Source organism: Phallusia mammillata, chromosome 5, assembly GCF_965637545.1.
Source record: "Phallusia mammillata chromosome 5, kaPhaMamm4.hap1.1, whole genome shotgun sequence".
Lineage (NCBI taxonomy): Eukaryota > Metazoa > Chordata > Ascidiacea > Phlebobranchia > Ascidiidae > Phallusia > Phallusia mammillata.
Genome location: NC_137256.1, coordinates 10,561,167 through 10,585,613, shown reverse-complemented (window position 1 = coordinate 10,585,613; position 24,447 = coordinate 10,561,167). Strand labels below are relative to the sequence as shown.

Below are 24,447 nucleotides of genomic sequence, written 5' to 3'. Positions count from 1 at the left end.
TTGCGCGAATTTGGAAAAGTTGTTCATGAAATTGACTCATTTCGATTTGCTAACAAGGAAGTCATAGCCAGTCAATTTAGTAAACAAGTATTGCGATATTTGCACAAACTACTATTACAATTGCTAGAGATGGGTCATGCAAGAATATAATTTACGATGAAATGTGTGTTTTGTTTCATTCTTCATGTTATCTAGTCACAAGTAGGTACGACAATCAAAAACTGTTCTACCATTGGCAGTGGTTGCCATTTTCAAACGGGTTACCTTTGGTTTAACTTTCAACACAACAAAGAAAACGTAATCCTTTGATGAGACCCGTCCTCCTAGAAGAGTAATAGTGCCCGCATTTCCTCTTAAATTTATGGTTAGCCACAAATGAATATGATAATAATGCCTTACAGCCAAATATATATCATCCCTGTGTATTTTTTTTGACACAAATTTATAACTGGGATCAGCCCGGAATCCGGAAAAGATTCTCGTCGTTGGTTCGAATGCCGCCGGCTCGATTTTTCTAGCGTAGCCTATATGCCTTGCCGTGCGGTGGCGAATGCTTGGTGCCGGGTGATTCGGTGTGGCGCTTTCAATGGGCCTGGCGTACTGTGGCTTTGTCTTTTTTATGCTACTTTCCTTGCCGTATTATGTTTATCATAAATTCAGTAAGGGTTTTCCTTCACTCTATTTCTCTATTTAACTCTCTATTACGCTACGAAACAAACCGCATAAGTGTAAAAACTCAAACAAACTCCAATTGGCCTAATTATTTATTTTGTTTCACTTTAACACGAGTGATACACGCCACACGGTGGCTGACAAGAGCAGATGATACTCTTCTGCGGGAATTCGTTTCCTTGACAACAGAAGCAGCTTCCACCTTGCTTTTCTTCGACTTTCCTTGTGAGAAATCTGTTTGTTACGTAACAAGCGTTAAAGCGAAAACGCGCGGGGAAGTACCTAAGTTGAGAAGGAAAACATGGGTTTAAATGCGAATCTGCAAAAACAGATTTCATAGAAACAGCACAAATTTTGACAAATACGTAAAACAGTCATAAAAATAGTCACTAAAAATATAATGAACTTGCTTTAAATAAGTGCAATTTATGTAAAGTCAGAATATATGAAAATAGGTTTACAAAATATAAAAATGATTAGCAACAATAATGTAATTTTTAATCTAAAAAACATGCATAGCAATGTTGGCAGCTTCCAGATAAAAAAATCAAATACTTACATTTTTTACATTGTGTCGATTGGTATAAACATGTAGATTTCTAAACAGTGCTTTTTTATGATAAAGTCATAAACTGAAATTGGGGCATTTTAGTGTAATTAGAATCATTGACGGTTATACACCCATTATTTACAAAATACAACAACATGACACACAAAAACAACTCAGAAACATAAGAACAAAAGACAAGTTTAAATGTCAATCTACACATTACCAGAATAATGTTACACATGGATGAATATCAGTTTTTAAATTTAGGTCAAAACACTTTTTTTGCAACTAAACAATAATTTATACATAAGCAGCAGATAATTACTAAATTTGTTGTTTTTTAGACAGTAATTAAGCACTTCAAAGTCTAACAATTCCTGTTTTTATCCATGAATTTGCAATTAAAAACATAAGTTACAAAAAATACACAATTCAATAAAAAAAACACGCAAAACATGAAACATTTGCTTATCCAATGAAAACTTACACAAAAAAGTGGGCTAAGAAAGATAAATTGACCAAAGCAAATATGTGTTACAAACAACAAACAAACATTTTAGAAATGCACCTACACATGAGCTTCTTTTTGAGTTTTTGTACAACACTTTAAAAGAAAGTTTATACAACTATGGTTTTAAGAAGCTATGTAAATACGGCAGTACTAATTTTGGATACATATGACAATCAAAATTTGGGGAACAATTTTCAGCAGCTGTGACAATGAAAAAGCATATTTTTGTCCCACAGGAATATAACAATGGTCCAACCATAATATGTACATTTACAACTTGCAATTCTAGACTTTTTTAGGTGGCAGATATTATCCTTGAATAGGCGAATGTAAAGCACAAAGTAGTGGCTCAATGGGAGACTACTTTTCACAGCAGCACAAAAGCACTAGATAGTTCACATTGTGGATGCCATAAACCACTGGCTTTCATTATTCAATACAAGTGTTATTCCAAATTCAAATGTGAATGTTTTGCTTTGGTCTACTTAACATGAGCAAGTTCGAATGATATCACATTGGAGCGGTTTTACCTTTTAACGCCCAAACTTACTGTACAAAAGCCTCATCACATAATCTTCACAGTGATGTAGGAAAGATCCAGCATGTACCTTGGACAAAACATGAAAGTTGTGTTAGTTAATGCAAATTGGTCAGGTATGTAAGACACAATGTAGGCCAGGTATTAGGATTAAATTGTAGATGAAGACAAAAATACAAAGGCTCTGTTTGCAGGCCACCCGCACTGTAGGATAAAGACTTTCACAAAGTGAAGATTTTTGACCATTATTCTGCGCCATTTTTGCAAAATATTGCCCTTTGCCCAAATAGCTCAATTAGAGGTTAAAGTTTATTCAGCCTGATTGTCGCATTGGTGCATTAAGATGAAGTTTGTTGCTTTATAATACAGTAAACCTCGGTTAAACCGCATTGACTTAAAGTCGTAATAATTTGTAATGTGGTAAGGCTTCAACTAATCGACATCGGTTAATCCAGACCATCGCCTAATCTGGACAAAACTTGAGGTACAAATGATTTGTAAGGTGGTAAGGCTTTAACTAATCAACATCAGTTAATCTATATAGATCTTTGCCTAAACTAGACAATCTTTTGGTCCAAATGGGTCCGGATTAACCAAGCTTTCCCGCAGAGGAAAAATTATTGGACAAGTCAAGCTTGTAGCTTTTGACACAATCTTACAACAATTTGTGTATGAAAGCCAAATGAATTAACCAGAAGTAACAAAACAAAGTTGTTATTCGCCAGCTACGCACTACAAAAGCTGATCAAATTTCATAAGAAAACCGCAAATTTTATCAACAAGGGCGCCCTAAAATACCCTAAACCGCCGTTCTGCTGTTCCCACGATGTAAAACTGATTTCTTGCACGCGAGTCGAATGCCAATTACCCGATAACTACGTCACGTGACAAAACGTTGGTCATGTGATTGGAAGTATTGCAGGGCAGCGAAAAGGACAAGGGAAATTTTTATGTCATTTTCATTTTTGCATTATTTTACTTTATACAGAAACTGGCGGTGCCATTTTTGGGCAAAATATGTGAAAGATTTCGCACTTCAAAACAGATTCGGGGATGGAAAAAATATTAGCATGAGATTACATGTAAACCGCTCTTGAACCTCTGATCGTTGGTTCGAACCCCACCGCAAGCTAGATCGTTTTTGCATTGCACTACATAGGAAAATGCATTGAACTACATAAGAATACTTTGAGGACCGGTTTGATTCGGTATAAATGGGCCTAACACACTGAGACTTGTCCATAAAAATTAAAGAAACCAATGTCTCGCCGTTAATGCCATAATTCTTATTAATTAATGTCAGAAAACAAGACATTTCCACCTTCCCCTACAGAACAGGGTGCTGTGTCGACAATCTAATATTATTTTACATGCGCGTATACAAGTCTAAGGGTTTTAGTGATAAACCAGGTATTTATTGCGGCGCTTGTCCATAATTCTCTCGTTTGGAAATATGACGAGTCCGACAGCAGATTGTGACCACTTCACATTTCACAAAAAAATCAAAATTCGCATTGCGCTTAAAAAACGGTTGAGGTCAATAGTTTTTACAAAAAGCTAACTAACTATAACAACAAATTTCGAGCTCTTCACTGAAACTGAAAACAAAAATCATGTAGTGCAGAACAAATAGGCCCTATTTCTGATTAATGACCGAACTCTGTGGGCTGTGGTCATTATTCATTTTTGGAGTGGTAACTTCTCATTTAAAGAGCTGGATTCAAGTTACACATAAACACATTAAAATTACAAACTCATTTCAGCAGACCACCTTGCCCGCAACAGCAAATTGATAGTCATCAGTGTCAAGTATTGTATTCACTGCGGTGATATACGGCTGTAGGGGAACCAAGTGTAAAACGAGTTTAACTGAGAAAGTACTTGCTCAAGCTAACGAGTGATTCATCAATTCAAGTTCTAGACCAGGTTTTCAAACTTTTTTTCATTATTTTTTCAAAACGGTCCCTTTGCCATAATTTCGAGGAATCGCGGTCCTTGAGCCTGAATGTGTATTTCAGAAAAACGAAAGTTGATTGCAGGATTTTAGCTTATTATGCAAAATTACGCATAACAATGATCCAAAGACGGTTTGTGACATCACAGACAAGACAGAAAACATTACGGTTGTGCGCGGGGGCATCTGGGTTAAAATTTTGGAAGGTTCAACTTTGGATAACTACCCAACGTATGTGTAAATTTGAATAAGTTTGAATCACTTTTTTCCTGATCAAACGGTCAGAATACGGACAAAACAATATGTCTCCTACTCAGGAAAAGAGAGTTCAGGGGTGCTGGCATTTTGGCAAATGTGCGTTTAAATGACAATAATTACTAACATTTTACTGTAATTTGTCAAAAAACATCTTAATTTGTTATTTTATCCTTAGTTTAAAGTCGGAAGAATGCATTTTAAGGGAACCTTTATCGGTTAGCCGCCGGGTAGCGTAAAATCTTAATGTCGCCAATTAGACGCGGTAAGTCGTAAAAGATGGGGCTGCACCGCCATAAACTGTTGCTTTACGCAGGGCACAAACAACCGAAATAAACTGCGAATCAGACAACATTGGACAAAAACTAAAATATTAGAGACAAAAACGTCTGTTACTTAATGTTTCCCCAAAATTCACGCATTTTTTATAACAGCAACGACTCATATCAAAAACGCTTTCTTAGCTTTGTGTGTTAAACTGTAATTTAGTAAAGGAACGAAATATATGGAAACGAATGGAACATATTGAGTTGTCATTAGGAAGTCTTCTAGATAACAATCACCAAAAAGTGTTGTTTATTTTGACACTGCACCAACAAACGAAAGTGCACGGGCCTCGGTTAAAATGTTTGCGGTCAAATAGTCGGTACCGAACACGAATGTGGCCTTAACATTGACTTTCACAATAAACTCTCTGGGTTATGCAAACAAGGCCAGACACGAAGTCAGCGACTGTGAGATAAAAATAGAGTTGATATTACCAGCATCACCACCAGCAACAACAACTGATGATAGATAGAATATACTCGCGGTTTTACAAGCTTGTTCATTAGTAAGCCAATCAACAAACCGAGTGACATTCCCGTGTGGCTTATAGATTGCTCTGTAGTCTGATTGATATTGATTGGAGTGATAACTACGATGTCTGTCTATAGCAGTGCTTGTCAACCTTATTTAAAATGGTACACCCTTTAAACGTTTACTCGAAAATTTTACGCCCCACTAAAACTGTAACTTGTTATTAACCTTTTAATGCAAAAATTACTATGACTAATAAGAGAAAATTTGAATCTTGACGTCACAGCTAGAATATAGTAATCCCCAAGCTACGTACACTTGAGATACAGTTTTACTACTATGCATTGTACACAGTAAGTCTGCTCTAAAACACAAACCTGTCTGTTGTGATACTTGGTCATATGTGTATTGTATCTGGTACACCCCGGTACACCCCATCAAAGTGGTACACCCTTTAAAAATTATGGGACACCCTGGGGTGTACAATACATCCGGTTGAACAGCACTGGTCTATAGCACAGGTGAAATTATTACCTTGCAAAGGAAGCAATTTGGTTTCAAATCTATAATATTTTGTATCGCATGAACTAACTTTGGGCAATGAAATCATTTAAGCTGGCCACATACCCATTTCAAATTGCAGTATTACATGATAAAATGTGCTGTCGTAATCGAATGCGGCCGTAAAATAGAACGCATTTTCAAAACTTGGCATGAGCCACCAAACTATTTTGACTAGATCAAAGTCAATTCAAACTCTTCACTCCACCGTTATACTTTACATTTTATTGCTAAAAATCACAAGCTCACTTTGGTGGACGCTTCGCCATCAGAAAATCATGTCGTATATTATTAAGCGTAATAATCAAAGCCGTTTTATTAATGTTACGGATATTATTATTGTGTATGTTATACTTTTATTTTTGATTAAAAGTTGCAAGGCCAAATCATAGATATTTAAGTTTTCTAAACTGCCGTTGGCAAAAACGAAACAAACACGCTAATATAAATTTGATAATCCGGGAAAAACATCAATTCCTAATTCATGAAAACGGCATTTAGGCAATGTGCATGTCAGCATACAAATGTTAACGTTTATAAGTTCTATGAATTTGCCAGATAAACATGGATGTTCATTGAATTGTGGTTTCGTGTCAACCATTAAGTGTATGGAGCAGGCACACAGGAAACAGTAACATTTGCGCGTATTCAATTTATAGCATCTAAATTCAATAACCAATACATGTACGTATGCCATGTGCATGCAAAATCCATTCATGGCGTTATCCTAGCGATTCCCACGAGTAAATCAAGGTTACATGCCGAAACGGACAGTTTCATTTAAGGTAGAAAAATAAAAGTTTGATGCGAAAGCGGGGGTTGAAATTTATAACAAACAAGTGTAAAAGTATTTCTATGTATGTTTCAAAAATAGTCGCTATGTCAAAAATGTAAGTAATGTCATTACCGTCTTCCCGATATTTTCTCCCGTTTACCGCTTTCGAGAATTCAAACAGGAAAAAAATCTTGAACACACTAAATCTACATACCGAACTAGAAAGGTGGCTTTCCTATATATATTCATTTTATATATTGTGTACCCTATTTAACGATTTACAATGCACACAATTTGATCTACAAATGACTGTTTTTGCAAGTAAAAGGCAATAAGGACTATGAAAAAGTAATCACATGTAATCAGTCAAACGCATGTAATTTACTTATTTTTTTTGAAGAAAAGTTAGCCACTTCGATTCGAAACTTTTTTTTCAGATCCACTACGAAGTGTTATTCGCCAGTTTTGGGTTTGACTTAAGCAGTTTACTCTGGGACATTGAAAACAGACATCCTTAAATGGATGGTGTAGCTTACAGCTCTGACCTTTTTGTATTAGTTCGAAGAATTTAACCATCTACATCTACACAGCTTGTCAACCGTAACTGTATCTGGACGAACAGCTGATGGAACTGCTTGGCGAGACACAGAAAGCTTGGTGGTTTTACGAACCATAGACTTTGTCGCAAACACCCTGCACACCCGTTTCGGTGTAAATTGAAAACGAGGGTCGGTTCACACATAAAATATCGCGTGCATAATCTTAAATGTTTATCACAACCCGCACAGTATTTTTCCATCATTTTAAAATTTTCGATTTTGCAACAGGTGCTCGTTGAGAAATACTTGCGCCTGGTTTAAAGGAGCTGCTATCCAATTTTAAGATAAGCTTCGTTACTTGTGCAAATGTATACTACTCGCATATTCTCAAAGTACAAGAAAAGCTGTGTTACACATTAAGTGGTATGTGGCCACAGCTTGCATATCAATTGCTCCTCTGTGTAACCAGTGAGCTTGTGTGTGCCAAGGTTCATAAAACATTTGACGCAACAAATGGATCAATATTTCTTTTGAACCTTAATTATAAGTGTAGAAGAAGTATACAAACAATACAGCCTTGTGTATTGAGGCGGAACATGAAAACCAGCGCTTTCGTTTCATTTAAGCGCATTTCTAGTTTGCCTAAACTACTCAACCACTTTCCATAAATTTAAACCATTTTAAAACCAAATATTCGGTAAACATGCGCCTAATCGCGGTTTTCTTGGCCACAACGTAAAACTAGTTGGATCAAGTATTTAAAACGGTAGTAATAAAATGTATCTCACATGCAAGTTATTTGGAATCTACAGTCAAGTTTGATGCAGTTACTTCCTTAAGACAAATCCTATGTATTTTGATTAATTCCCGTTACAACTATTTTGTTGTACGATCAACATTTGGTTAAGCTGGAAAATGATAAATTTTACTGAAGAACCGGTTGGAAATGGTTAGAAGCTTTATACCTGTTGAATTTTTGCGTGAAGGCTTCCGCTGCGTCACGTGACTTGAACTTGCCGGAAATGGCGTGCTGCGATCCGTCGTACGTCACTTCCTGTCAAAACATATACAATTGTGTGAACAACGCAAAAAAAACAACTCGTAAAACTCTACTAATCAATAAACTACGTTTTTTGGACTAGATGGGTCGAACTCAAAAGGCACTGCGGCGAATATTTAAAACTATGAATATAGTGTTGTTGCCGGGCATATTTCGATAAACATTTTTTGCCTGGTTGAAGACCCTCCAAATGAGACGTCGAAACGTTGGATAAGTTACATATAATAGCCGGTTGAGAAAAACGTTGTTGTTAGATGTGAGCAAAATGTTGATGTTTGATGTGCGCAAAACTTGTTTTCCAATGACACTATCGAAACTAGTTAAAGTAACACAACCGCGGAAAAACAAAACATCACAAGTTTATTGGCAATTTTGATGGGAAATCAAGCTCCCAAACCCTGCCGTGGCATTTTCGTTTCCCTCGATGTACGCATGTACAAGAAAGGCACAGAAAAAAGGCAAATTCGACGTTAAAGTTGGTGAAGCAATGCGCTTATATCAGAATAGGCTGGTGTTAGTGATGGAGAGACGAGTGTTCATTTGTCTGCTCAATGCACTGATTGGCGTGGTTCAATGCAATAAGAGGTGAGTGTTTTTAGGGGATAGCGTTTGCTGGTTAAGAAGCGAGGCAAGTGATTGGCTCGTTTAGTGCTCTGCAATTTAGGCACGTTAGTTTGTCTAAATACGCATGCAAGGACTTTGCAGAAGCGGGATAACAGTTTGTTTTTAACGATTCAATCCTTTGAATGCATTTACTGTTACTTTACACAACCACTTGGTGTTAATTCTGTCTTTTTTGTGATGTCGTCTATCAGGGCTTCTCAAACTGTTGGTCGCGAAATATAATTTTGGTGTCGCAAAACATCATGCGTTATTATGTCATTGTCACAAGAAATGGTATACGTGCGTAAATTTATTGTTTAAACATCATTCACGTGTAGAGGCTATGCCCATAACGGGTGCCCATAGACATTTCTTTTCTAAAATGGGGTCACCGAGCAATAAATTTTAAGAAGCCCTGGTCCATAACGTGACCCCTAAAAATGCTTTTCATAAAAGTATTCTTCTAACATCTTTAACGACATAAATGTATCGTTTGTAAACGTATTTCGTTTAACTGTTGAAAACAACCTATAAGCTTCAGAAGTTGAAAATAGTGCACACAGAACATGCTGCACTAAATAAGTAGTCCAACCCATAAAAGCCTATCGTGGCAATAAACATTATAGGTTAGCCAAGAAATGCACGGGGACCGTTAAGCATTATGCGTAATAAAAACGTTAATCGTACTTAATCTAAACAACAAACGTAGATATTAATAGCTCAGCCTCAAATCATGGCCTTTGGCTAATGAGCCGTATAGCTTGAACAAATTTGACCCGGTTGTTGTTGTTATTATTGAATATTGATCACATTTTTGTTTCTTATTTAGAAAAACACAAGGAGTTCAATCGAGGTCACCAAGAAGCCTGTTACAGGTGAGATTATGTTGATAAATGTGTACGCTATCTTTGTAACGTATATATGTTCGTATAACGTGTACAATAATATGTATTTACCATATACAAGTCTTCTGGCAGTATTTGATCACGCTAATTTCATGCCTGTTGTTCCCAAATTTTGGTATTTGATTGTATAAATTTGGTTCTCCATTCTAAACCATTTTCCGAGAGTTGCGTACAAACGCATATAGCTGTGGTCGCCAACCGGGGAGGATTTATAAAACTTGAAGGGAGAAATTTATTATCGTTTTTACATGTTGTTTGTAAATAGACACTTAAGCTCAGGCAATATAACCTGTGAAGTTGATATAGGATCCAATTTTAAATGATCTTTGTATGGTTTAGCACAGTGGTTCTCAAAGTATGGGTCGCGCAGGGTCAAAAAATGGGTCGCGCTACGGTAATTCAATTCTGCCCAAATGAACTATTACCGAATGAAGTAAACACAAGCGAATATACTTAATGCAGTAATAAAGTCACCTCACTCGACCACGTTGTACAGTAAAATGAACCAATCATTACCCCAAAAGAAAATAGCCTTCCAACTTTACTGTTACGCACATGGCGATTGTAACGTCATAGCACGGGAAATAATATGCCAAGGTAATGATGCGAAACCGAACTTGGGGATGTAATGGTCAGCGTTTAAGGATGAGTAAGTATTAGATTTGGGATTCACTTCTATCGATGATCATGGTGCTGTAAAGCCGCAATGTGCTGTAAAGCCGCAATGTGCTGTGTTATGCAGTGTTGTCGAAAGAATCAAGCTCGTTCAGCCTGCAGCCATTTTTACATGGTCAGACTACTATGCGGCGACGACGTGGCCTAGAAATTGCAGTACGTCTCGTTATTGAACAGCACAGTTAAATATATAAACCATTTGTTTGTAATCACCACTCATTATTTCATAGAACCGTGTACTACAAATGATTGTCTGTGTCTTTTTCTATTTCATGCATATCAGAAAAATTACATTTTTTAAGGTTTGGGTCGTGAGGTGTTCATAAAACTCAGATTTGGGTCGCGGGTAAAAAAGTTTGAGAACCACTGGTTTAGCATGTACTATAAGGAGGAATGAAAATGGTTTGAATTGTTATGGGAGGAATTCGTCGAAAAACGTGGGATCCATAGAAACGTATGGAGAAAACGGCCCCACCACACCTAAAATACGTTTACTCCATTACCACACGCAAAATATATTTGCAGTAAAAATATTAGGAGAAGCGCATGCGATGTTGAAATCCTTTTCGTGGTCCGTGGTGGGGGCCGACACCCTTAACAGTGGCGTTCATTTCAAGTGTTTTTCATTGATAAAAAAAAGTAAAAAAAAAAAAGACTTATAAGCGCGATAGTTTTAGCCCACTATCTCACAATGGTTGGTAGATGTTTGTTAAACAACTTGAACACGTAATATTTTTATCGTATCTGATAATTATGACGCATATAGTTTAGCCCAAGTCAAAAAATGATCCGTTAAATATAAAATATAAGATAAAGACCACAATCGGGAAATTAAAACCTTAATATAAACGTTTATGAAAAACAATAAAAAAACAATCTAGTACCACAAACAACCGACAATTTGTTTCGTAGCATTTACATAACCAAATGCAAATTATTAGGTGTATGTGATCAATTTTTAACACTCTTGGTAAATAAACAGTGTAGATTTACATAAGCTATTGCTGCCAGGCATAATATCAACCTTAAAGAGCTCTTCTGGCAATTTCATTTTCATTCTGACGTTTTGACGTCTTGTACAGGTCGCCTTCATCAGGGTAAATGGCGACCTGTATAGGACGTCGAAACGTTGGTATAAAAATACAATTGCCAGAGGAGCTCTATAAGGTTGAAACAGTGTAGACTGGTTAAATGAAGGAAGATAGAACATGGTAGCGTGTAGGGACATGGCACAAACAGCCTTTTTGTTATCAATGCTGTGAACAACACGGTTTTGCGACACTAAAGTTGCGAATGTTTCACTCTATCGGTGTGCATTCTACCCTGACGACAGTTAACGAGTGTTGTGACTGGAGTATCCTGTGCCGAGCAAGCTCTATTATTCCATCACATGTGCATTGTTACGTCGAGGCGATTGTTTACGCAGAATCGTTAAGTTTAATTCATGTTTAGTCGTGTCTGTGATAAACTAGCAGCGCTGATTTTACAACATCAAAAAATGACAGGTTGCTAAATGAGTTTTCTTATATTGAAAGTCAAAACAGCGGGAGATAAAATGAACAAAAACTTGATATAGTTACAACAATGTTCCACCAACTGAGCCCTTTATAATGTTCCGATATTTTTACAACGTAAAATTAACTCAAAAATCTGCAACAGTGTTTCATTTATCAATATGAATGTACTTGGTGCAAAATCACAATTTAGATCACAGCTTTACGCGTTTGACCCACAAAAATCGTCTTTACGCATAAAAAGCTTGTCTGAGTCTAAAAAACACAAGCCACATCACACCACATACGTACAAATATCGTGAGCACCTAAAGTGAAAATGCGTCATGTTTTCGGATAAAATGTGGCACGTGTGCAAACAGAGTGGAGAATCAGATTGATCGTGAAAACTGGGACCACACACAGCGACCACGAGGTCTTTTTCGTGTCAAGTTCTTGCTGGTCACTAAAGGTCATAGTAACCTGATTTTTATTGCGAAAAATCGAACTTCCGTTTTTTGCAGATATGTGCCAATGCCTGTTTATATGTTTAGGAACAATTTTCAATAATAATCAATGTTGACCAATATGCCTACATATAGTTGCAAATTTTGTAAAAAGGTGGTGTGACTTTTTTGAAAGACTGAAATTTATGAGTTAATTTTATGAGTATGAGTTGCAACACAAGGTGGAACCTTTGACCAACCAACTAACTGTTAAAGAAAACCCTAAAGCACAAGTATTGAACCAATGGGGTAGTGACTGGCCCCTAAATGTCAACGCTTCTTTGAGTGTTTAGGTTTTGTCTCTTGATTAGGTCGCGGCTTTTCAATTTACAGGAAACGTGTTTTTATATTTAGTAATCGCAAATAACATTTTTGTCTTGTAGAAATATGATTCAATGCTGACTGATGCAAACCTGACATTACTATGGTGGCTCATGTTCGGCGTCCTAATGATCTTTGCCATGACTTTGATTCTAATATCTTGCTGGTAAGATTTAGTGATATTTATATCTGATACCTTAAAGTCGAACCAGTGTGCACTGTCGTAACCTTAAATATTCAACAATTTTGTGGACGTTTTTACGTTCTATTACGCTTTCCCGAAAATAAAATCTCCACTGAACACTTGGTGATTAATGCATTGTTACGCAAATTGGTACTCGAGGTCATTTTTGTATCACAAGAAAAAAAATTACTTCAAAGTCTTAGAACAAAAACCTGGATTAAACATCATAGTATTTCCCCAATTTAACCGTGTGCCATTTTTTGTACATTTCACGCTGCCACCACCTTTTACGATTCGTCTTCTCGTAAAAGATTGTAGGTTGCTTAAAATACAAGACCTTTACATGACAGCAAACCAGAACAAGTTCATGGACCTCTATTTTTGGCATGACAACTAAAAGTACATGTACTTTCATTCACCAATTAGACACACTGCAATAGAATACGACACATGAAGGAGAAACTGCTCGTTAAAATGTCAATTAATCGCTGAAAGGGCAAAATATAACATTAGCGATGACCACATACAGAACGCGTTGATTAAAACGTCGATGTTTTTAGACGAAGCGATAAACCAAAATGACGTCCGAACAACTATTCGTTTCAAATTTATATCGCTTTTTTTCCTATTACTGTTTGTTTTTTCCCTTTCCCGCAGTAATAACAGTCGCACAAAAAGGCTGTAAGGGGTGTCTAACAAAACTGTTAAAATCACACACAAAATTAACTTAATAAGACAGAACTTTATGTTTAATTTACCTGTTTTATATTTCTGAACACAGCATCAAATGGAAGATCATCAAACGCTACACAGACAAAATTTTAAGGAGACATGACTCCACACAGACATCGTATGCGGTTTCACTAAATCCGGTCTAAATTGAATCACCGGAAAAGACGTCTAACCGCAAAATTTCGAGATGGAAAAATACGGATAAGATCACATATGGCTGAGGTCACGGTGGTTTACATAAATAGAGAGGATTGTTTTGACTGAAAACCTGCAAACGATTTTTACTTGTTTGTTCGTGGTTGCGTACGAACGGAAATACTTTGGACAAGCGTATTTTTCGAAGTTTTGTACATTGTTTTCTAAAACTTTCTTTTTTGTTAGGCTGCTATAGTTAAAAGGTTTACAACAAAGCCCATTGAACTTGTTAGCGATCTCTGCACTGCCAGTTGTATTGAAAACGTCCCCCTTTACTGACTCATGACAAATATATCATATACGGGCGATAAACCAGTTTATTGCCCGCTTAGTTTTTAGTGAAGATCCATTGGTATGAACAAAAAATGTCCAAGTTACTTTCCCTGAGGTTGTATTCCGTTTTATCTGTCACATTCTCACCCATACAGCACCCTATTCACCTATTTCAAATTCATTGTTCATTTTATGATTTCAAACGCACCCAGAGCAGTGGAACCCACTTTGAGTACAACTCGTTGACATCATACAGTATTTGATTGCAGTCAAAGCCCAGTTTGACATGACAGGTCAGTTGTTCAGTTTACAACGAATTGTATAAAGCAACAAGGCAGTTCTGTTCAAGACGTCAGTCACAGCAGAATGACCAGAGGAAATATGCCACTATAGTCCTTAGCGAGAGATTAAAAACCATCACCTAACTGTCCGAGCTTACGAAGCATTTACTAATTGCTTACATTGAAAACCGACAGGCCTGCGCTTGGATACAACCATATAAAGTTCAATAAATTCGTTTCAAATAAAAGCAGGGCTTAAGGCGATACAGAAGGACAATATAAATAGAACTCAAATAGTTAAAAAGCGACATGCTCCATTTTCGTTTCAGGAAAATGACATTACTTATCTTAGCTATTGCGTTCATTTGTGCCATTTCATTTCTGACAAGATAAACATATTCGTGTATAGGGTTGCGATCTCTTAATTCTGGACTTGTGAAGTCTTAAAGATCATGTAAAATTAGAATATACTTTAGGGAAACTGCTGAAAACATGTCCCAATTTATGCATTATCCATTTGTTAAAACTATAAAGAAGTCTGATCGTTTTGGTTCCAAATGCTAAATTATACAATTGTACTTCAATAGTGCCAACCCTGTGAATACATCGCACTTTGACAATGTGCTTAGTATTTAATCCGTATTTGACATACTTTTGTGGACATTTGATAAGGTAAACTAACTTTTTTGAATAATCAACCGACCAACTTTTTTATAGCTAACCGTATAAAAAAGATTTTCAAACACTACTGACGCATCGCGCTAAAAATAGGATAATAAACGTGATTCGCTCAAATGTTTGACACAAGGATTTTGTGATTGACATTTCAGTAAAAGATTTGGTGATGATTAGATCACACACAAAGTTGGGCATATCTTTAAAATCTAAATCAGTCAGACTTTGAAGATAAAATCACAGAACTGTGCGGTTCTCAAGTCAATCATTTAGGATCCTTATTTTTAGACATCCTAACACTTCCTAATAAGTACTGTAGTAGCTTGCGAATTAGTTTTCCTATGTACGAACAAAAGCATTGGAATTAGGCAAATCTTCTAAACACATATTGTACAACACGCTATAGTTTTAAGGTGGTACGCGAATGGCTTTTTGCTGCACTTAATTTAAGTCAGACCAAAAATTGCAACTTAACTGACCCAACTAATCAGCACTGATTTTAGGCTAAACTCGCGCTTGGGCTTTTTTGAATTTCTAACCTTGCTGGTTTCAGATATATATGCTAGCCTGGTCGAAAAGAACTTGCCTATCCCTAAGTCCACCCATTCGAACATGGTTTAGTACTTTAGGTAGTACGCAACGATAGAAAAAGTCGTAGTACGCGATCAGTATAGGTTGAGAAACAATGAATTAGATAGACAAATCGTTTTTGAATTGGTGATAGAAAAAATGCTATAAGGCATGTTTGTTTTTCAGGACACGAGTTTTAAACCGACTAACTTTTAACCAATTAGAAATCGCCACCTACCGTTACCGGTGCAACCGAGTTCATGAGTCGTTCCACAGATGAGATTTTAGTTTCCGAAGCGAGGTTAGTTACTTGCACAACGGTCGGGGTGGGCAGCTGTAAGCAAAATAATACATATCATATTGATGGTCCGTAAAACAAAATTTGTTAAAAAAAAGGTATAAATGTGAATGTACAAATTCCGGCCCTCAAGTTTGTTCAGGGTTAACCACCTGAAAAAAACATTGTACCCTGGCTACACTAGCTACAGGCCACTTTCGTCAACAGCAGCACTAATGAGACCTAGCAGGCCGAAAAAGAAAGAGTTTACTGTTTTTTGATAACTTATCGAAGTAAAAAGAAATTGTCGTTGATTTAAAAAAAAAGTTTTTTACTCTTTTCTAAACCAACAGACTGAGTGCTTCTGTTATGATAATAATTAAGGCAATATCCACAAGATAGTGTGTCATGTCAACAAATGACATAAAGTGCTAAAAAAAATTAAATAGCAAAAACTCGACTTACCAGTGTCACTGGTTGTGTTTGTCCAGCTGAAATTTAATAGAAGGGAATTAATATACAGCGATATGTAATGACTACACACTTTCATTTTGAACTACTATTATTTACCAAAAAATTTCCTGTGAAAAAAATTATGGATAAAAAAATTGGTAACCTTACTAGAAGTTATACAGTATGTTCACCAGCTTTGTAGTGCTTTCAATAACTTATTGTAAAAGTTCATGATTTTGTAAGCCTATTGGTTTGTGTGTCTTTATTCAGTGAAATCATGAGTAAAGTTAATTTATTTCAACCCCTTATTTAGAAAATGATTTTATGTGTCCACATTTTTAAGAAATAAGTTGGATATGTTACTCCAAGCTACTTGGAGATCAGATATAATGAATCATAAACCTACCTGGCCCTCTTTTTCTTGACTTTCTTGCTAGAATTTCTTTCCGGCGAGCAGCCTGTTGCTCTATGAGAGCTTTGTATTTTTCATTCTCAACCTGATTGCTCATGTCCCAAATCTGCAAAGAAAAAAAAGAGCTTTCTCAAAGTGACGACAGTGCACACTGACTCAATGTCTTGTCACCATCTGCACCAATACCTTATAGGTCGAAACAGTGTGCACTGTCTGCAGCTTACTTATCATTTATTGACCTACTACTTTTATATTGATGAGGTAGGATTTTTTTTGGAAGAATTTGTTAAAGTAAGCCAATTAGACCAGTGGTCTGCAAATTTATATGCCACAGACTAATGTGAGCTTTGTAATTTGTTTGTTCCACTTACCGGGGATAAATATAAACACAAACAAACACTAGACTTGCCTGGTTTTGCGCTGGAGGTTGAGTGGTTATTGCAGATGAAGGTGGTGGTTTCAACCTTGAATTTGAAGTGGTAGTTTGGGTGTTTGCAGGTTGAGTTTGTGATTTTGGTCCAAGTCTAAAAGAGGACAAAACTTGGCTAAGTTATGAGGTGGCGGTTCTTGGAAGTGAGATCTACAAAGCACTTCGAATGAGGCTAAAAAGAGCCGCGACCTTTCGAATGGATTCTGAATCATATAAGTTACAAGCAGGGCTTTTAGGTTAGATTCAATGTTGGCTAGAGATGGGCCCAGTAAGGCAAGAACTTGAGTACTCGGTACCAAACATAGCTGTGTTTATGCACAGTGCTAGGCCGAGCAGTTGCAGAAACTGACTTGAGCATTAAATTTGCATGTTCATGTTAACATCAGAATTAGTAATGCGGACTTCTACAGCCGGTACAGCTCAGCTTAATACACCATGGGTGAGATATGAAACCTTGTAAAGCTACAAAACTATCATGGAATTGGGAATGTTTGTGATGTCACAATGCACAGAGCATATTCAGAACATTTATCCGGAAAACACCAAACAGAACATTTGCAGTTGTAGCCCTAATGTTGACTATGTTTACTATCACGTCTATGGCTATTACCTTGTGAAAAGGTGTGACCAGTGCAAATTTTGATAATTATAAACATAAATGGAGAAACACCTCTTGGAAAAGGCTGTTTTAAAAATCAAGTACATACAGTTTCTACATACATACCTGTTTCTAACATTGCTCGGTTTGAACTGCTGCTGTGGGTTGTTGTCGACAAATGAAGGTCGAATAAGAGCAACAGGCTGGCCACCAGGTGGAGTAAGCCTTTGTTGGAGAATTGGTTGAGTCCCAGCAGATGGTTGCAACTGGGGCTGACTAGTTGGGGGTCTTGAAATATTAAGTGGAGCAGCTTGTCTTGGAATCAAGGGCCTTACGATTGTGGGGGATTGTAAAAGTGGGGGACGGACTTGTGATGCAATGCTAGCTGGGGTGGGAGTCCTGGGTACTGCCGGGGGTGGCACAGATGTATTGATTGGTAGCGGTAGTGGCAGCCCTGTATTGTTACCAGCTGGTCTACCTGGTAGCGCAGATGTATTAATGGGTTTTATTGGGGGTGGGGGCATTTTGACTCCTGGGTGAAGGGGTAAAACTGGGGGCGGAATTGGTATGATTGGCCGGGCTGTTGAAGTTGTTACCACCGCTGGGGCTGCTGGTGTGGGTACTGGTAGAGGGGGTGGACGAACTGTGGGGTTAGGTAAAGGGGGAGGGGGAAATGATATTGGGGGTGGTGGGATTGCAGGGTTTATCTGTGGGGCTGCAATGCTAGGGGCTGTTGGCTTGACAACTGTGGCTGATGCAGACGATTTAGCTTCACTAGGAAATGACCTGGGTCCTTTGAAATGAGGATTGATGTGTATTTTCGCTGGTTTTGTATCTAGAAATTTTTTTGAAAATTAACAACTGAATTGTTTGTGTATTAATATAATGGGCAATTACAGTAAGGCAGTGGTTCCAAACCGAATTCCGCACTTAACCTAACAAAACATTTATAGTTTAAAAATTCCTCCCAGGTTGGGAACCACTGCAATAAGGCATGGCTGTTCAGCCTAATACTCCCAACAAACTGGCTGGCTACACTAGCCTACACTAGCCTATACAGCCAATGTCAGATTAAAACAGTGTGCACTTCCTGCAGCTAACATATCATTCAATTGTCCCCATTGATATATATTAGAAAATTGCAGATCATTCCATTTAATCACATGTATGTTTTTTGTGCCAATAGCCAAACTACTTCTTCACAAATGATAAGCTGATATTCGGAAATTCTGCGATTATCTGTGACAACTATACACTAAAACCACACATGGTAATAGCCAATTGACAAGTTGTACATACGTTTTGGACTCCTACTCCTTGTTGGTGAAAACGAATGGCGTTTTGGAGAGACAGAACGTGAATGACGTCGAGATTTCTTCCTTGAAGTTGGTGATCGCCTGGAGCTATATATATTGCAGACAATAGGTAAAATTACAACAAGCAATGGTAGATTACAGTATTTTATAAATGCAGATGATTTGCCAAGGTTATTTACGCGAGTAACCTAAACCTAAATGCTTCTTAACTAATATTAGATTCTAGCTGTGAGTCCAGGGACGTAAAATAAGGAATTTCTGAATACCTGAAATCATCTCTATACAATTGGCTGTGAGTTAGGGATTTTTACTTACCGTGAATGTGAGCGGGGTGACCTCGAACGATGTGGTCGAATCACTGTTCGCTTATGACTGGATCGGGGTAATGGAGATTGCGATCGTGAACGAGATCTAAAATAAAATTTATAATTTTCACAAAATAATGCAGTGACTTAAGGTATAAGGCAGTGGTTTCCAACCTAATTGCAGTAACAGACTCTATTTACAAATTTAGTCTGCAAATCCCGCATACAAATTCCCACTTTTTAGAAAATCTTTAAATTGTTTGGCATTCAAAGACCCCTTGAAACCATCTCATGAAATCCCTTAGGGGTCTGTAAACCCCACGTTGGGAACCACTGATATAGGTAAAAAGCTGTTTGAATAGGTTTACATCAGGGGTGGGCAAACTACGGCCCGCGGGCCGCATGCGGCCCGGCAAAGGAGTTTGTGCGGCCCGCCAAATGTTCGCAAACTTTGAAGAGAAAGTTACCAAGCAACGCTGAATAGAATTATATGCACAGGCATAGAGTTTTAAAAATATACTTTTTGCGTGCTTTAGCCTGTTGTTTCTGCCACGTTATTATGCAAATCGTCACTTGACACCATTTCTTTGTTCGATAAAGTAAAAGCGGTTTACGTTTTCAAATGCAGTGCACTTTGCAATGTTGAAGCCAAAACCATGGTCACTTTGGATCAAGTTTAGGTCGTTGCAGTTCTTTGCAAACCAACATTTAAACACGCCTATTAAAAGCGGCTTGCATTGTTTAATGTTAGCGCAAGGAATTTATTAACAAAAAAAACGTGGTGTAGCCTATGTTGAAACAAATGCTTGTTTATTTTTTAAAACAATTACAATTGTAGCGTTTCAACCAATGTGTGTACAATCATTAAAGTGACAACAAACGTATTTGCACATAGCTGAAAATATACTATGTTAATAGTTTGGGCTAAATCAGGGGTACACAACGTGTGGCCGTAAGGCGACATGCGGCCGCGGAGACAAGTTTGTGCGGTCGTGGCCATGTATGTTAAAATACATGTACTGGCGGCCGTGACGTAACCAAAACTATTTTGCCTAATATTTTGATTTTCAAACAGCTAAAAACAGCTTTCGTGAGACTGGAAAAAAAGATTACCAGCCTTGTGACCATATACGCCAGGCTTTTTATCCGCTTATTGTGTGCAAACAATGCGAAAGAACAGGCACCGCAATCGTCACAATACAGTTTATGACGTCTTAACAGTTAGCTCCGTTCAGCTAAACTAATGCACCAAGTTAGAAATTATTAATCTGAGAATTTTAGGCGACTTAAAATGGTATATATATATATATATATATATATATATATATATATGTGATATAAACCAAATTCTTTACACAAGTTATTATAAAACAAAAAACAAACAAGCAATTGGCGTCCGTTGGTGAAATACTATGCGGCCCGATAAGATTAAAAACCTTTGAATGCGGCCCTTGCACTGAAAAGTTTGCCCACCCCTGGTTTACATTATACTGTATTACACTTCGCCAAATATCCTACACAAGTGGTGTTTGACATGCTAACTTTAGAGTCTTGGGCTGCCCTGTACTCCTACGTCTTGACTAATTCAATTTTCTGTTCGTGTTTTTACTTGAAAATTTTGTGCAGACAAAACTAAATGATAAACATTTACCTTGATATCTTGACAGACAGCTTTGGAGAGGTGCGATCTGATGTTGTACCGCCATACACCACTTCTCGACCCTTTTTTAAATCATCAGCCTCATTCTTAGGACTGTCTACTCTTTGAGATCCAGTCATTAGTGTTGGTATTGGATTTCCAGCTACACCGTTCTCCTGTTCTGCAGAAGCCTCTCTCTTCGTTCCACTGATTACTGGTATAGTAGAAGGGGCTGTCGAAACTGGGGCTGCAATTTGGGGCAGCAAAGCTTGAATTTGAGGCGGTGGGGCTTGTAACTGGGGAGGGGGAATCTGTAGGGTCCTTGCAATCATAGGTGGCGGTGGACCCAAAAGCCTGATGGCCTCCCATGGGGGTAAAAGGGGAAGATTTGGGGGCATGGGTCGATTTTGCAGCAGCGGATTCATTACCACAGGACGAGAGGGTTGTCCAAGGATTCCAGCTTGTGACATTGGGCGAAATGGCATGGGTAAACTCATAAGTGTAGGGGGTTTGCCATGAGCTCGCATTTGCTGAAAGTTGTTGCCTGCCATGCGAATGCCACCTCGCATATTACCTGTTGACAGATGTAAAAAATGTAAATGCAATGTTACATTTTAACAGTTATATCCATGCATTACAAATAGTAATCAAAAACATGTCTGCTTTTAGGTTTTCTTGATTTAAACTTTAGTGGTGGGCTTTTATCCACCTACAATTGTACTCTTGTCTGTATTTAGAAGAGGCAATGCTAAAAGCCATACTATAGTTTCTGGCTGCAACACAACAAGACCAAAAAAGTCAAATTGGAAATTCATGCATAAATTGTGGTTAGTCACAGGTAAAATCATAGTCCATAAAAATCACTCTTAATTTTTACACGTACAAAAAAATACATTCAAGCAGCAAAATAAACACATAAAAACGATTTATAGGTTTTGTTCGAACCTTACCTTTGCCTCTATTATTGTATGGTTTACGGCGATTTTGTCGATTAAATCTTTTCTGCTGTTGCTGTTTGTCGAAATCTTCTATTTTTTGTCGAGCTTCATCTGATATTTCAAGTGTGTCAGGGATTTCACGTTTTTCATTCATGTTGGACCTAAGTTGAACAAATCATATGGATAATTTTTTTTTCATCCAACACATTTCAACAAAGACAAGCATCCAATTGTGTATGCCACATTACATTGGCCTTGAGCCTTTTTAACATGATTTTCGAACATTTGTCTAAGCAGTGTAATGCAGACATATTAATCAAAATGGCTTTTTAACAATTTACACAATGCAAATATGTTTCATGATGTTATATATGTATTATGCATGACTTTACAATTTTGCATTTTATGTGCCTATAGGTGAGCTAATAAATGCAATATGAGTTCCATTTCTAAGCGTACATTCAATGACTATGATATTTATGATAGTAACCTTGCAGGTTTGATGGTTTCTTTTACATCTCGTTCTGAGCGAAATCTATTTCGTTGGTTGTCATCTTCACCATCACTGTCCTCATCTTCAACAACATTATCTAAAAAATATAGGTTTTCGTTGAGAAAATGTTTTTACTTGTTGTAAGACTGGAGCTAGCCTTAATTTTTTGCACACAAAGCAATATATAGCAGCAGCGCATACCTTCTTCCTGATCATCACCAGCTTGATCAGATAGCGAAATCTGTAAAAATAGACAGAGATATAATTTTTTGATCAGAAAACTGAGCTCATACCCTCCAAATCAGGGGTGTTTAACCTGTGGCCCATGGGCCGAATGCAGCCTAACAAATAATGGTTGTGTTATGTGTGGTCAATACAAAGGTTTAAATTTTAAATGCAGTGTGGCATGCTGATCTTTTTTAATGCAGTCCAAGCATTATCATAATATTAGTTTGTTAGTATGTAACATTTTTATAATTTTAGTGTGCAGCACTGAACATAGTTTTAATGGGCTCTGTAATCACAAACAAAAATATTGTGATGCTTGGTCAACCATTGACTCTATGTATATATAATGTACATTATAATCATCAGTTAATCACGTTTCATTTTTATAATTGCTTATTTTTATTTATGTATAATCCAAATACTTGTAATTGGTTACGAACATGTTGAATATATACAACTTAAATTTCTAAACAGAGCCAATAATTATTGACTATTGTCATTATGCATGTATATATATATAAACGTCATTCAGAGTTATTTTGAGTTGGGACTATTTCAGTCAATTAAACAACCGCAACACAATTGCACAATATATTCAATGACGGCACTTAAATATTCACATTGCCAGAAATAGCTGTGTGTAGTATATTGTAAATCACAAGTCACCAGAGACTCCGTACGACAGATGGAGACAACAGTTGCATATAATAACAGACTGAAATAGCTGCACAAAAATGAGACAGTATTAATAAGTTACAAATTAGATGGCACTATCGGTAAACACGCTGCAGCTACACCATTGTTTTTGTCTGTGCAGCACTAACCTGGTGTTGCATGGCAGGTACGTCCGACGATAATCTTCTTCTCTTGGTATCAACGTCATCAGTAGTTGTTTCATGATTTGCAACACCTTCTCGTTGTTCCTCATCAATTGATACAGAATGGCGCTTAACAGGACTCAATTTTTCTTCCTTCGTAACAAAATCACTGATTTCATTGCAATTGTCAATTACTTCATTCTTAATTGCAGGTTTTTCAGTTTCTAGATTCACTGAAATTTCTTCTGTAGCTTTGGGATTGTCAGTAACTAGGTCGTCCGATTCAAAATCAAATGCAGTTTGTTGCATAAACTTTGCAGGAGGCGAAAAGTCGAGTATATTGTCGTCTGGTCCATCGCTGTCATATAATAATGCTTCATCATCCAAGTCCTCGTCTAAATCATCTCCCTGTCAATAATGGAGTTCATTAGTCCACATTTGTATGACACCAAATTTACATTGAAGTATGTGTGCTTTTTAGATATTACTACAATGACTTAAAAGACAAAACAATATTAACAAAAATGCATGCATTTAAGGGGTACATTTTTTATGTGTCAAACTGCAATGCTAGACAGTTAAACACACAAAAAACAATTCTTCGTCGCACATTTTACAACAAAAATCCAGTAATTTTGCAAATTTATTATTAGACCTATATTCACAAATTAACTTCCTTACTTTCTTGTGGATTTCAGACAACAAATCATCTTCATCGTCGTATAAATCAGACATTTGTTCTAAATGTTATTCTCTAGAAATGCAAAAACATAAAAATAATCAACGAAAATATTTGCAAAAAGAAAACCTTTAGCTTGAAACGTAATGCATAAATATAGGTTTGTGACACATATAGTACAGGCTTTTTCGTTTTATTTACACTATTATCGGTAATAAGCAATAACAAACAACAAAG

General features: G+C 37.0%; 2 protein-coding genes across 2 annotated transcripts; one reads left to right on the top strand and one right to left on the bottom strand.

The window, feature by feature from the left end:
• Positions 1 to 1,310: 1,310 nt before the first annotated feature.
• On the bottom strand, positions 1,311 to 24,307 carry LOC145228121 (uncharacterized). Its single transcript, XM_080093114.1, has 15 exons — positions 24,213 to 24,307; positions 23,538 to 23,939; positions 22,687 to 22,726; positions 22,483 to 22,582; positions 22,005 to 22,153; positions 21,067 to 21,628; positions 19,426 to 19,521; positions 19,094 to 19,197; positions 17,921 to 18,629; positions 17,176 to 17,290; positions 16,761 to 16,872; positions 16,367 to 16,392; positions 15,863 to 15,958; positions 8,119 to 8,207; positions 1,311 to 2,341 (listed from the first exon to the last, which is right to left on the bottom strand). The coding sequence occupies exons 1-15, from the start codon at positions 24,264 to 24,266 to the stop codon at positions 2,299 to 2,301; spliced, it is 2,697 nt and encodes an 898-aa protein (XP_079949240.1). The 5' UTR covers positions 24,267 to 24,307; the 3' UTR covers positions 1,311 to 2,298.
• Positions 8,273 to 14,349, top strand: LOC145228124 (uncharacterized). Its single transcript, XM_080093116.1, has 4 exons — positions 8,273 to 8,798; positions 9,646 to 9,691; positions 12,777 to 12,880; positions 13,680 to 14,349. Exons 1-4 carry the CDS (start codon positions 8,638 to 8,640, stop codon positions 13,774 to 13,776), a joined length of 408 nt encoding a protein of 135 aa, XP_079949242.1. The 5' UTR covers positions 8,273 to 8,637; the 3' UTR covers positions 13,777 to 14,349.
• Positions 24,308 to 24,447: the final 140 nt, after the last annotated feature.